This window comes from Oncorhynchus clarkii, chromosome 27 (assembly GCF_045791955.1).
Source record: "Oncorhynchus clarkii lewisi isolate Uvic-CL-2024 chromosome 27, UVic_Ocla_1.0, whole genome shotgun sequence".
Lineage (NCBI taxonomy): Eukaryota > Metazoa > Chordata > Actinopteri > Salmoniformes > Salmonidae > Oncorhynchus > Oncorhynchus clarkii.
The window spans coordinates 32,855,498-32,871,187 of NC_092173.1; the positions used below are offsets into that span (position 1 = coordinate 32,855,498).

At 42.4% G+C, this 15,690-nt stretch overlaps 1 protein-coding gene across 1 annotated transcript in view; it reads left to right on the forward strand.

Annotated features, from left to right (window-relative positions):
* The window catches only part of LOC139385488 (roundabout homolog 1-like), a 400,054-nt gene that overhangs the window by 328,119 nt on the left and 56,245 nt on the right, over positions 1–15,690 (forward strand). Inside the window, exon 21 of the mRNA XM_071130588.1 lies at positions 4,032–4,074. Within this exon, the coding sequence (XP_070986689.1) occupies positions 4,032–4,074 (43 nt within the window). The remainder of the gene's footprint in view (positions 1–4,031; positions 4,075–15,690) is intronic.

Consider the following 15,690-nt stretch of genomic DNA (forward strand, 5'->3'; position numbering starts at 1 on the left):
TAAAGGAGGAACCACTGTAGATGAAATACAAATCTTAGACAACACTATTAAAAACTACCAGAACCCAGTGGATTTTCCAATTACATTGAATGAGCTACAGAACAAAATACAAACCGTCCAACCCAAAAAGGCTGGTGGGGTTGATGGTATCCTAAATTAAATGATTAGAATATACAGACCACAAAGTCCAATTGGCAATACCAAAACTCTTTGTCATCATCCTCAGCTCTGGCATCTTCCCCAATATTTGGAACCAAGGACTGATCACCCGAATACACAAAAGTGGAGACAAATTTGACCCCAATAACTACCGGGGGATATGCGTCAACAGCAACCTTGGGAAAATCCTCTGCATTATCATTAACAGAAGACTTGTACATTTCCTCAGCGAAAACAATGTACTGAGCAAATGTCAAATTGGCTTTTTTTAAAACCAAATTACCATATGACCACGTATTGACCCGGCACACCCTAATTGACAAACAAACAAACCAAAAAAAAGGAAAAGTCTTCTCATGCTTTGAATTAATTTGGCATGAGGGTCTGCTATACAAATTGATGGAAGGTGGTGTTGGGGGAAAACATACGACATTATAAAATCCATGTACACAAAGTGTGCGGTTAAAATTGGCAAAAAACACACACATTTCTTTCTATAGGGCCGTGGGTTGAGACAGGGATGCAGCTTAATCCCCACCCTCTTCAACACACAGTGCCTTGCGAAAGTATTCAGCCCCCTTGAACTTTGCGACCTTTTGCCACATTTCAGGCTTCAAACATAAAGATATAAAACTGTCTTTTTTTGTGAAGAATCAACAACAAGTGGGACACAATCATGAAGTGGAACGACATTTATTGGATATTTCAAACTTTTAACAAATCAAAAACTGAAAAAATTGGGCGTGCAAAATTATTCAGCCCCCTTAAGTTAATACTTTGTAGTGTAGCGCCACCTTTTGCTGCGATTACAGCTGTAAGTCGCTTGGGGTATGTCTCTATCAGTTTTGCACATCGAGAGACTGAAATGTTTTCCCATTCCTCCTTGCAAAACAGCTCGAGCTCAGTGAGGTTGGATGGAGAGCATTTGTGAACAGCAGTTTTCAGTTCTTTCCACAGATTCTCGATTGGATTCAGGTCTGGACTTTGACTTGGCCATTCTAGCACCTGGATATGTTTATTTTTGAACCATTCCATTGTAGATTTTGCTTTGTGTTTTTGATCATTATCTTGTTGGAAGACAAATCTCCGTCCCAGTCTCAGGTCTTTTGCAGACTCCATCAGGTTTTCTTCTAGAATGGTCCTGTATTTGGCTCCATCCATCTTCCCATCAATTTTAACCATCTTCCCTGTCCCTGCTGAAGAAAAGCAGGCCCAAACCATGATGCTGCCACCACCATGTTTGACAGTGGGGATGGTGTGTTCAGGGTGATGAGCTGTGTTGCTTTTACGCCAAACATAACGTTTTGCATTGTTGCCAAAAAGTTCAATTTTGGTTTCATCTGACCAGAGCACCTTCTTCCACATGTTTGGTGTGTCTTCCAGGTGGCTTGTGGCAAACTTTAAACGACACTTTTTATGGATATCTTTAAGAAATGTCTTTCTTCTTGCCACTCTTCCATAAAGGCCAGATTTGTGCAATATACGACTGATTGTTGTCCTATGGACAGAGTCTCCCACCTCAGCTGTAGATCTCTGCAGTTCATCCAGAGTGATCATGGGCCTCTTGGCTGCATCTCTGATCAGTCTTCTCCTTGTATGAGCTGAAAGTTTAGAGGGACGGCCAGGTCTTGGTAGATTTGCAGTGGTCTGATACTCCTTCCATTTCAATATTATCGCTTGCACAGTGCTCCTTGGGATGTTTAAAGCTTGGGAAATATTTTTGTATCCAAATCCGGCTTTAAACTTCTTCACAACAGTATCTCGGACCTGCCTGGTGTGTTCCTTGTTCTTCATGATGCTCTCTGCGTTTTTAACGGACCTCTGAGACTATCACAGTGCAGGTGCATTTATACGGAGACTTGATTACACACAGGTGGATTGTATTTATCATCATTAGTCATTTAGGTCAACATTGGATCATTCAGAGATCCTCACTGAACTTCTGGAGAGAGTTTGCTGCACTGAAAGTAAAGGGTCTGAATAATTTTGCACGCACAATTTTTCAGTTTTTGATTTGTTAAAAAAGTTTGAAATATCCAATAAATGTCGTTCCACTTCATGATTGTGTCCCACTTGTTGTTTATTCTTCACAAAAAAATACAGTTTTATATCTTTATGTTTGAAGCCTGAAATGTGGCAAAAGGTCGCAAAGTTCAAGGGGGCCGAATACTTTCGCAAGGCACTGTATATATCAATAAATTGGCAAGGGCAGTAGAACAGTCTGCAGCACCTGGACTCACCCTACTAGAATCTGAAGTCAAATGTCTACTGTTTGCTGATGATCTGGTGCTTCTGTCCCCTACCAAGGAGGACCTACATCAGCATCTAGATCTTATGGACAGATTCTGTCAGACCTGGGCCCTGACAGTGAATCTCAGTAAAACAAAACGAATGGTTTTCCATTAGAATACAAATTCCATCTAGACACTATAGCCCTAGAGCACACAAAAAACTACACATACTGTACCTCGGCCTGAAGATCAGCGCCACTGGTAACTTCCACAAAGCTGTGAACGATCTGAGAGACAAGGCAAGAAGGGCCTTTCATGACATGAAATGGAACGTCAAATTAGACATACCAATTAGGATCTGGCTAAAAATACTTGAATCAGATAGAACCTATTGTCCTTTATGGTTGTGAGGTCTGGGGTCTGCTCACCAACCAATAATTCACAAAATGGGAAAAACACCAATTTGAGACTCTGCATGCAGAATTCTGCAAAAATATCCCCCATGTACAACGTAAAACACAAAATAATGCATGCAGAGCAGATTTAGGCCGATACCCGCTAATTATCAAAATCCAGAAAAGAGCCGTTAATTTCCACAACCACCTAAAAGGAAGCAATTCCCAAAAATTCCATAACAAAGCCATCACCTAGAGAGAAATTAACCTGGAGTAGAGCCCCCTAAGCAAGCTGGTGCTGGGGCTCTGTTCACAAACACATCCCACAGCGACCCAAGACCACAACACAATTAGACCCATCCAAATCATGAGAAAACAAAAAGAGAATTACTTGACACATTGGAAAGAATTTACAAAAAAAAAAACTGAGCAAACTAGAATGCTATTTGGCCCTAAACAGAGAGTACACAATAGCAGAATACCTGTTGCCACAAGAAAAGGGCAACCAGTGAAGAACAAACACTATTGTAAATACAACCTATATTTATGGTTATTTATTTTCCCTTTTGTACTTTAACTATTTGCACATCATAACAATACTGTATATAGACATAATATGACATTTGAAATGTCTTCATTATTTTGGAACTTTTGTGAGTGTAATGTTTACTGTTCATTTTCTATTGTTTATTTCACTTGTGTTTATAATCTATTTAACTTGCTTTGGCAATGTAAACATGTGTTTCCCATGCCAATAAAGCCCTTAAATTGAAAAATGTAATTGAAGAGAGAGAGAGAGAGAGAGAGAGAGAGAGAGAGGCTCTAAACCTTTCCTCAGAGAAGAGTTTGTAATTAAAGTTTGAGTTTATCTCTCCTTCACACCGGCAGCTTAAAGCTCCATGAAAGAGTCCAACTTCCAGCGCGCTGAGCTTCAAACACACGCCAGGCCTGCCAGGAGACCAAAGCACTGTGCAGCGCCCTAATCCTCTTACACACATACCCTGTCACAGTGACTCAGTCTCCACCCAGCTACACACGGGATGTAGTACACACACACATACATGCGTAAACAAATACACATAAACACACACTGTCAAAAATATCACACACTGCACACATACAAACACAGGCTTGCAGGAGAGACAAACACAGTCCATGTTATTGTGTTTTGATACGCCTGTTACTCTGATGATGATTGTGATTATGGTGTTCATGTCTGTACCTTTCTCTGTCTCTCTGTTCTCAGTGGCATACCAGAGAGGTGGAGAGGCTGTCAGCAGTGCTGGAAGGTAAGAATACATGTCTCTTATGAGAGGGAGTGTTGTCTACATGTCTCCTATGAGAGGGAGTGTTGTCTACATGTCTTCTATGAGAGGGAGTGTTGTCTACATGTCTCCTATGAGAGGGAGTGTTGTCTACATGTCTACTATGAGAGGGATTGTTGTCCACATGTCTAATAGTAGAGGGAGTGTTGTCTGCATGTCTACTTTCATGTCTACTATGAGAGGGAGAATTGTCTACATGTCTACTATGAGAGGGAGTGTTGTATACATGTCTACTTTCATGTCTACAATGAGAGGGAGTATTGTCTACATGTCTACTATGAGAGGGAGTGTTGTCTACATGTCTACTATGAGAGGGAGTGTTGTCTACATGTCTACTATGAGAGGGAGTGTTGTCTACATGTCTACTATGAGAGGGAGTGTTGTCTACATGTCTACTATGAGAGGGAGTGTTGTTTACATGTCTACTATGAGAGGGAGTGTTTTCTACATGTCTACTATGAGAGGGAGTGTTGTCTACATGTCTATCATGAGAGGGAGTGTTGTCTACATGTCTCCTATGAGAGGGAGTGTTATCTACATGTCTCCTATGAGAGGGAGTGTTGTCTACATGTCTACTGTGAGAGGGAGTGTTGTCTACTATGAGAGGGAGTGTTGTCTACTATGAGAGGGAGTGTTGTCTACTATGAGAGGGAGTGTTGTCTACTATGAGAGGGAGTGTTGTCTACTATGAGAGGGAGTGTTGTCTACATGTCTACTATGAGAGGGAGTGTTGTCTACTATGAGAGGGAGTGTTGTCTACTATGAGAGGGAGTGTTGTCTACATGTTTAATATGAGAGGGAGTGTTGTCTACATGTCTACTATGAGAGGGAGTGTTGTCTACATGTCTACTATGAGAGGGAGTGTTGTCTATATGTCTACTATGAGAGGGACTGTTGTCTATATGTCTACTATGAGAGGGAGTGTTGTCTACATGTCTACTGTGAGAGGGAGTGTTGTCTACATGTCTACTGTGAGAGGGAGTGTTGTTTACATGTCTACTATGAGAGGGAGTGTTTTCTACAAGTCTACTATGAGAGGGAGTGTTGTCTACATGTCTATCATGAGAGGGAGTGTTGTCTACTATGAGAGGGAGTGTTGTCTACTATGAGAGGGAGTGTTGTCTACATGTCTACTATGAGAGGGAGTGTTGTCTACTATGAGAGGGAGTGTTGTCTACTATGAGAGGGAGTGTTGTCTACATGTTTAATATGAGAGGGAGTGTTGTCTACATGTCTACTATGAGAGGGAGTGTTGTCTACATGTCTACTATGAGAGGGAGTGTTGTCTATATGTCTACTATGAGAGGGACTGTTGTCTATATGTCTACTATGAGAGGGAGTGTTGTCTACATGTCTACTGTGAGAGGGAGTGTTGTTTACATGTCTACTATGAGAGGGAGTGTTTTCTACAAGTCTACTATGAGAGGGAGTGTTGTCTACATGTCTATCATGAGAGGGAGTGTTGTCTACATGTCTCCTATGAGAGGGAGTGTTATCTACATGTCTCCTATGAGAGGGAGTGTTGTCTACATGTCTACTGTGAGAGGGAGTGTTGTCTACTATGAGAGGGAGTGTTGTCTACTATGAGAGGGAGTGTTGTCTACTATGAGAGGGAGTGTTGTCTACTATGAGAGGGAGTGTTGTCTACTATGAGAGGGAGTGTTGTCTACTATGAGAGGGAGTGTTGTCTACTATGAGAGGGAGTGTTGTCTACTATGAGAGGGAGTGTTGTCTACATGTTTAATATGAGAGGGAGTGTTGTCTACATGTCTACTATGAGAGGGAGTGTTGTCTACATGTCTACTATGAGAGGGAGTGTTGTCTATCTGTCTACTATGAGAGGGAGTGTTGTCTATATGTCTACTATGAGAGGGACTGTTGTCTATATGTCTACTATGAGAGGGAGTGTTGTCTACATGTCTACTGTGAGAGGGAGTGTTGTCTACTGTGAGAGAGAGTGTTGTCTACATGTCTACTGTGAGAGAGAGTGTTGTCTACATGTCTACTAGTAGAGAGAGTGTTGTCTACATGTCTACTGTGAGAGAGTGTTGTCTACATGCCTACTGCGAGAGAGAGTGTTGTCTACATGTCTACTATGAGAGGGAGTGTTGTCTACATGTCTACTATGAGAGGGAGTGTTGTCTACATGTCTACTATGAGAGGGAGTGTTGTCTACATGTCTACTATGAGAGGGAGTGTTGTTTACATGTCTACTATGAGAGGGAGTGTTGTCTACATGTCTACTATGAGAGGGAGTGTTGTTTACATGTCTATCATGAGAGGGAGTGTTGTCTACATGTCTCCTAAGAGAGGGAGTGTTATCTACATGTCTCCTATGAGAGGGAGTGTTGTCTACATGTCTACTGTGAGAGGGAGTGTTGTCTACTATGAGAGGGAGTGTTGTCTACTATGAGAGGGAGTGTTGTCTACTATGAGAGGGAGTGTTGTCTACTATGAGAGGGAGTGTTGTCTACATGTCTACTATGAGAGGGAGTGTTGTCTACTATGAGAGGGAGTGTTGTCTACATGTTTAATATGAGAGGGAGTGTTGTCTACATGTCTACTATGAGAGGGAGTGTTGTCTATCTGTCTACTACGAGAGGGAGTGTTGTCTATATGTCTACTATGAGAGGGAGTGTTGTCTACATGTCTACTGTGAGAGGGAGTGTTGTCTACATGTCTACTGTGAGAGGGAGTGTTGTCTACATGTCTACTAGTAGAGAGAGTGTTGTCTACATGTCTACTAGTAGAGAGTGTTGTCTACATGTCTACTATGAGAGAGTGTTGTCTACGTGTCTACTGTGAGAGAGAGTGTTGTCTACATGTCTACTGTGAGAGAGAGTGTTGTCTACATGTCTACTGTGAGAGAGAGTGTTGTCTACATGTCTACTGTGAGAGAGAGTGTTGTCTACATGTCTACTGTGAGAGTGTTGTCTACATGTCTACTAGTAGAGAGAGTGTTGTCTACATGTCTACTGTGAGAGAGTGTTGTCTACATGCCTACTGTGAGAGAGAGTGTTGTCTACATGTCTACTAGTAGAGAGAGTGTTGTCTACATGTCTACTAGTAGAGAGTGTTGTCTACATGTCTACTATGAGAGAGTGTTGTCTACGTGTCTACTGTGAGAGAGAGTGTTGTCTACATGTCTACTGTGAGAGAGAGTGTTGTCTACATGTCTACTGTGAGAGAGAGTGTTGTCTACATGTCTACTGTGAGAGAGAGTAGTGTCTACATGTCTACTGTGAGAGAGAGTATTGTCTACATGTCTACTGTGAGAGAAAGTGTTGTCTACATGTCTACTGTGAGAGAGAGTGTGGTCTACATGTCTACTGTGAGAGAGTGTGGTCTACATGTCTACTGTGAGAGAGAGTTTTGTCTACATGTCTACTGTGAGAGAGAGTGTTGTCTACATGTCTACTGTGAGAGAGAGTGTTGTCTACATGTCTACTGTGAGAGAGAGTGTTGTCTACATGTCTACTGTGAGAGAGAGTGTTGTCTACATGTCTACTAGTAGAGAGAGTGTTGTCTACATGTCTACTGTGAGAGAGTGTTGTCTACATGCCTACTGTGAGAGAGAGTGTTGTCTTCATGTCTACTATGAGAGGGAGTGTTGTCTACATGTCTACTATGAGAGGGAGTGTTGTCTACATGTCTACTATGAGAGGGAGTGTTGTCTACATGTCTACTATGAGAGGGAGTGTTGTTTACATGTCTACTATGAGAGGGAGTGTTGTCTACATGTCTACTATGAGAGGGAGTGTTGTCTACATGTCTATCATGAGAGGGAGTGTTGTCTACATGTCTCCTATGAGAGGGAGTGTTATCTACATGTCTCCTATGAGAGGGAGTGTTGTCTACATGTCTACTGTGAGAGGGAGTGTTGTCTACTATGAGAGGGAGTGTTGTCTACTATGAGAGGGAGTGTTGTCTACATGTCTATGAGAGGGAGTGTTGTCTACATGTCTATATGAGAGGGAGTGTTGTCTACTATGAGAGGGAGTGTTGTCTACATGTTTAATATGAGAGGGAGTGTTGTCTACATGTCTACTATGAGAGGGAGTGTTGTCTATCTGTCTACTATGAGAGGGAGTGTTGTCTATATGTCTACTATGAGAGGGACTGTTGTCTATATGTCTACTATGAGAGGGAGTGTTGTCTACATGTCTACTGTGAGAGGGAGTGTTGTCTACATGTCTACTGTGAGAGGGAGTGTTGTCTACATGTCTACTAGTAGAGAGAGTGTTGTCTACATGTCTACTAGTAGAGAGTGTTGTCTACATGTCTACTATGAGAGAGTGTTGTCTACGTGTCTACTGTGAGAGAGAGTGTTGTCTACATGTCTACTGTGAGAGAGAGTGTTGTCTACATGTCTACTGTGAGAGAGAGTGTTGTCTACATGTCTACTGTGAGAGAGAGTGTGGTCTACATGTCTATTGTGAGAGAGAGTGTGGTCTACATGTCTACTGTGAGAGAGTGTGGTCTACATGTCTACTGAGAGAGAGTTTTGTCTACATGTCTACTGTGAGAGGGAGTGTTGTCTACATGTCTACTATGAGAGGGAGTGTTATCTACATGTCTCCTATGAGAGGGAGTGTTATCTACATGTCTCCTATGAGAGGGAGAGTTGTCTAAATGTTTAATATGAGAGGGAGTGTTGTTTACATGTCTACTATGAGAGGGAGTGTTGTCTACATGTCTACTTTGAGAGGGAGTGTTGTCTACTATGAGAGGGAGTGTTGTCTACCTGTCTACTATGAGAGGGAGTGTTGTCTGCTATGAGAGGGAGTGTTGTCTACATGTCTACTATGATAGGGAGTGTTGTCTACATGTCTACTGTGAGAGGGAGTGTTGTCTACATGTCTACTGTGAGAGAGAGTGTTGTCTACATGTCTACTGTGAGAGAGAGTGTTGTCTACATGTCTACTAGTAGAGAGAGTTTTGTCTACATGTCTACTGTGAGAGAGTGTTGTCTACATGCCTACTGTGAGAGAGAGTGTTGTCTACATGTCTACTAGTAGAGAGAGTGTTGTCTACATGTCTACTAGTAGAGAGTGTTGTCTACATGTCTACTATGAGAGAGTGTTGTCTACGTGTCTAATGTGAGAGAGAGTGTTGTCTACATGTCTACTGTGAGAGAGAGTGTTGTCTACATGTCTACTGTGAGAGAGAGTGTTGTCTACATGTCTACTGTGAGAGAGAGTAGTGTCTACATGTCTACTGTGAGAGAGAGTATTGTCTACATGTCTACTGTGAGAGAAAGTGTTGTCTACATGTCTACTGTGAGAAAGAGTGTGGTCTACATGTCTACTGTGAGAGAGTGTGGTCTACATGTCTACTGTGAGAGAGAGTTTTGTCTACATGTCTACTGTGAGAGAGAGTGTTGTCTACATGTCTACTGTGAGAGAGAGTGTTGTCTACATGTCTACTGTGAGAGAGAGTGTTGTCTACATGTCTACTGTGAGAGAGAGTGTTGTCTACATGTCTACTAGTAGAGAGAGTGTTGTCTACATGTCTACTGTGAGAGAGTGTTGTCTACATGTCTACTATGAGAGAGTGTTGTCTACGTGTCTACTGTGAGAGAGAGTGTTGTCTACATGTCTACTGTGAGAGAGAGTGTTGTCTACATGTCTACTGTGAGAGAGAGTGTTGTCTACATGTCTACTGTGAGAGAGAGTAGTGTCTACATGTCTACTGTGAGAGAGAGTATTGTCTACATGTCTACTGTGAGAGAAAGTGTTGTCTACATGTCTACTGTGAGAAAGAGTGTGGTCTACATGTCTACTGTGAGAGAGTGTGGTCTACATGTCTACTGTGAGAGAGAGTTTTGTCTACATGTCTACTGTGAGAGAGAGTGTTGTCTACATGTCTACTGTGAGAGAGAGTGTTGTCTACATGTCTACTGTGAGAGAGAGTGTTGTCTACATGTCTACTGTGAGAGAGAGTGTTGTCTACATGTCTACTAGTAGAGAGAGTGTTGTCTACATGTCTACTGTGAGAGAGTGTTGTCTACATGCCTACTGTGAGAGAGAGTGTTGTCTTCATGTCTACTATGAGAGGGAGTGTTGTCTGCATGTCTACTATGAGAGGGAGTGTTGTCTACATGTCTACTATGAGAGGGAGTGTTGTCTACATGTCTACTATGAGAGGGAGTGTTGTTTACATGTCTACTATGAGAGGGAGTGTTGTCTACATGTCTACTATGAGAGGGAGTGTTGTCTACATGTCTATCATGAGAGGGAGTGTTGTCTACATGTCTCCTATGAGAGGGAGTGTTATCTACATGTCTCCTATGAGAGGGAGTGTTGTCTACATGTCTACTGTGAGAGGGAGTGTTGTCTACTATGAGAGGGAGTGTTGTCTACTATGAGAGGGAGTGTTGTCTACTATGAGAGGGAGTGTTGTCTACATGTCTACTATGAGAGGGAGTGTTGTCTACTATGAGAGGGAGTGTTGTCTACATGTTTAATATGAGAGGGAGTGTTGTCTACATGTCTACTATGAGAGGGAGTGTTGTCTATCTGTCTACTATGAGAGGGAGTGTTGTCTATATGTCTACTATGAGAGGGACTGTTGTCTATATGTCTACTATGAGAGGGAGTGTTGTCTACATGTCTACTGTGAGAGGGAGTGTTGTCTACATGTCTACTGTGAGAGGGAGTGTTGTCTACATGTCTACTAGTAGAGAGAGTGTTGTCTACATGTCTACTAGTAGAGAGTGTTGTCTACATGTCTACTATGAGAGAGTGTTGTCTACGTGTCTACTGTGAGAGAGAGTGTTGTCTACATGTCTACTGTGAGAGAGAGTGTTGTCTACATGTCTACTGTGAGAGAGAGTGCTGTCTACATGTCTACTGTGAGAGAGAGTGTGGTCTACATGTCTATTGTGAGAGAGAGTGTGGTCTACATGTCTACTGTGAGAGAGTGTGGTCTACATGTCTACTGAGAGAGAGTTTTGTCTACATGTCTACTGTGAGAGGGAGTGTTGTCTACATGTCTACTATGAGAGGGAGTGTTATCTACATGTCTCCTATGAGAGTGAGTGTTATCTACATGTCTCCTATGAGAGGGAGAGTTGTCTAAATGTTTAATATGAGAGGGAGTGTTGTTTACATGTCTACTATGAGAGGGAGTATTGTCTACATGTCTACTTTGAGAGGGAGTGTTGTCTACTATGAGAGGGAGTGTTGTCTACTTGTCTACTATGAGAGGGAGTGTTGTCTGCTATGAGAGGGAGTGTTGTCTACATGTCTACTATGATAGGGAGTGTTGTCTACATGTCTACTGTGAGAGGGAGTGTTGTCTACATGTCTACTGTGAGAGAGAGTGTTGTCTACATGTCTACTGTGAGAGAGAGTGTTGTCTACATGTCTACTAGTAGAGAGAGTTTTGTCTACATGTCTACTGTGAGAGAGTGTTGTCTACATGCCTACTGTGAGAGAGAGTGTTGTCTACATGTCTACTAGTAGAGAGAGTGTTGTCTACATGTCTACTAGTAGAGAGTGTTGTCTACATGTCTACTATGAGAGAGTGTTGTCTACGTGTCTACTGTGAGAGAGAGTGTTGTCTACATGTCTACTGTGAGAGAGAGTGTTGTCTACATGTCTACTGTGAGAGAGAGTGTTGTCTACATGTCTACTGTGAGAGAGAGTAGTGTCTACATGTCTACTGTGAGAGAGAGTATTGTCTACATGTCTACTGTGAGAGAAAGTGTTGTCTACATGTCTACTGTGAGAAAGAGTGTGGTCTACATGTCTACTGTGAGAGAGTGTGGTCTACATGTCTACTGTGAGAGAGAGTTTTGTCTACATGTCTACTGTGAGAGAGAGTGTTGTCTACATGTCTACTGTGAGAGAGAGTGTTGTCTACATGTCTACTGTGAGAGAGAGTGTTGTCTACATGTCTACTGTGAGAGAGAGTGTTGTCTACATGTCTACTAGTAGAGAGAGTGTTGTCTACATGTCTACTGTGAGAGAGTGTTGTCTACATGCCTACTGTGAGAGAGAGTGTTGTCTACATGTCTACTATGAGAGGGAGTGTTGTCTACATGTCTACTATGAGAGGGAGTGTTGTCTACATGTCTACTATGAGAGGGAGTGTTGTCTACATGTCTACTATGAGAGGGAGTGTTGTTTACATGTCTACTATGAGAGGGAGTGTTGTCTACATGTCTACTATAAGAGGGAGTGTTGTCTACATGTCTATCATGAGAGGGAGTGTTGTCTACATGTCTCCTATGAGAGGGAGTGTTATCTACATGTCTCCTATGAGAGGGAGTGTTGTCTACATGTCTACTGTGAGAGGGAGTGTTGTCTACTATGAGAGGGAGTGTTGTCTACTATGAGAGGGAGTGTTGTCTACTATGAGAGGGAGTGTTGTCTACTATGAGAGGGAGTGTTGTCTACATGTTTAATATGAGAGGGAGTGTTGTCTACATGTCTACTATGAGAGGGAGTGTTGTCTATCTGTCTACTATGAGAGGGAGTGTTGTCTATATGTCTACTATGAGAGGGACTGTTGTCTATATGTCTACTATGAGAGGGAGTGTTGTCTACATGTCTACTGTGAGAGGGAGTGTTGTCTACATGTCTACTGTGAGAGGGAGTGTTGTCTACATGTCTACTAGTAGAGAGAGTGTTGTCTACATGTCTACTAGTAGAGAGTGTTGTCTACATGTCTACTTTGAGAGAGTGTTGTCTACGTGTCTACTGTGAGAGAGAGTGTTGTCTACATGTCTACTGTGAGAGAGAGTGTTGTCTACATGTCTACTGTGAGAGAGAGTGCTGTCTACATGTCTACTGTGAGAGAGAGTGTGGTCTACATGTCTATTGTGAGAGAGAGTGTGGTCTACATGTCTACTGTGAGAGAGTGTGGTCTACATGTCTACTTAGAGAGAGTTTTGTCTACATGTCTACTGTGAGAGGGAGTGTTGTCTACATGTCTACTATGAGAGGGAGTGTTATCTACATGTCTCCTATGAGAGTGAGTGTTATCTACATGTCTCCTATGAGAGGGAGAGTTGTCTAAATGTTTAATATGAGAGGGAGTGTTGTTTACATGTCTACTATGAGAGGGAGTATTGTCTACATGTCTACTTTGAGAGGGAGTGTTGTCTACTATGAGAGGGAGTGTTGTCTACTTGTCTACTATGAGAGGGAGTGTTGTCTGCTATGAGAGGGAGTGTTGTCTACATGTCTACTATGATAGGGAGTGTTGTCTACATGTCTACTGTGAGAGGGAGTGTTGTCTACATGTCTACTGTGAGAGAGAGTGTTGTCTACATGTCTACTGTGAGAGAGAGTGTTGTCTACATGTCTACTAGTAGAGAGAGTTTTGTCTACATGTCTACTGTGAGAGAGTGTTGTCTACATGCCTACTGTGAGAGAGAGTGTTGTCTACATGTCTACTAGTAGAGAGAGTGTTGTCTACATGTCTACTAGTAGAGAGTGTTGTCTACATGTCTACTATGAGAGAGTGTTGTCTACGTGTCTACTGTGAGAGAGAGTGTTGTCTACATGTCTACTGTGAGAGAGAGTGTTGTCTACATGTCTACTGTGAGAGAGAGTGTTGTCTACATGTCTACTGTGAGAGAGAGTAGTGTCTACATGTCTACTGTGAGAGAGAGTATTGTCTACATGTCTACTGTGAGAGAAAGTGTTGTCTACATGTCTACTGTGAGAAAGAGTGTGGTCTACATGTCTACTGTGAGAGAGTGTGGTCTACATGTCTACTGTGAGAGAGAGTTTTGTCTACATGTCTACTGTGAGAGAGAGTGTTGTCTACATGTCTACTGTGAGAGAGAGTGTTGTCTACATGTCTACTGTGAGAGAGAGTGTTGTCTACATGTCTACTGTGAGAGAGAGTGTTGTCTACATGTCTACTAGTAGAGAGAGTGTTGTCTACATGTCTACTGTGAGAGAGTGTTGTCTACATGCCTACTGTGAGAGAGAGTGTTGTCTACATGTCTACTATGAGAGGGAGTGTTGTCTACATGTCTACTATGAGAGGGAGTGTTGTCTACATGTCTACTATGAGAGGGAGTGTTGTCTACATGTCTACTATGAGAGGGAGTGTTGTTTACATGTCTACTATGAGAGGGAGTGTTGTCTACATGTCTACTATGAGAGGGAGTGTTGTCTACATGTCTATCATGAGAGGGAGTGTTGTCTACATGTCTCCTATGAGAGGGAGTGTTATCTACATGTCTCCTATGAGAGGGAGTGTTGTCTACATGTCTACTGTGAGAGGGAGTGTTGTCTACTGTGAGAGGGAGTGTTGTCTACTATGAGAGGGAGTGTTGTCTACTATGAGAGGGAGTGTTGTCTACATGTCTACTATGAGAGGGAGTGTTGTCTACTATGAGAGGGAGTGTTGTCTACATGTTTAATATGAGAGGGAGTGTTTTCTACATGTCTACTATGAGAGGGAGTGTTGTCTATCTGTCTACTATGAGAGGGAGTGTTGTCTATATGTCTACTATGAGAGGGACTGTTGTCTATATGTCTACTATGAGAGGGAGTGTTGTCTACATGTCTACTGTGAGAGGGAGTGTTGTCTACATGTCTACTGTGAGAGGGAGTGTTGTCTACATGTCTACTAGTAGAGAGAGTGTTGTCTACATGTCTACTATGAGAGAGTGTTGTCTACGTGTCTACTGTGAGAGAGAGTGTTGTCTACATGTCTACTGTGAGAGAGAGTGTTGTCTACATGTCTACTGTGAGAGAGAGTGTTGTCTACATGTCTACTGTGAGAGAGAGTGTGGTCTACATGTCTATTGTGAGAGAGAGTGTGGTCTACATGTCTACTGTGAGAGAGTGTGGTCTACATGTCTACTGAGAGAGAGTTTTGTCTACATGTCTACTGTGAGAGGGAGTGTTGTCTACATGTCTACTATGAGAGGGAATGTTATCTACATGTCTCCTATGAGAGGGAGTGTTATCTACATGTCTCCTATGAGAGGGAGAGTTGTCTAAATGTTTAATATGAGAGGGAGTGTTGTTTACATGTCTACTATGAGAGGGAGTGTTGTCTACTATGAGAGGGAGTGTTGTCTACTTGTCTACTATGAGAGGGAGTGTTGTCTACTTGTCTGCTATGAGAGGGAGTGTTGTCTACATGTCTACTATGATAAGGAGTGTTGTCTACCTGTCTACTGTGAGAGGGAGTGTTGTCTACATGTCTACTGTGAGAGAGAGTGTTGTCTACATGTCTACTGTGAGAGAGAGTGTTGTCTACATGTCTACTAGTAGAGAGAGTGTTGTCTACATGTCTACTGTGAGAGAGTGTTGTCTACATGCCTACTGTGAGAGAAAGTGTTGTCTACATGTCTACTAGTAGAGAGAGTGTTGTCTACATGTCTACTAGTAGAGAGTGTTGTCTACATGTCTACTATGAGAGAGTGTTGCTTACGTGTCTACTGTGAGAGAGAGTGTTGTCTGCATGTCTACTGTGAGAGAGAGTGTTGTCTACATGTCTACTGTGAGAGAGAGTGTTGTCTACATGTCTACTGTGAGAGAGAGTAGTGTCTACATGTCTACTGTGAGAGAGAGTATTGTCTACATGTCTACTGTGAGAGAAAGTGTT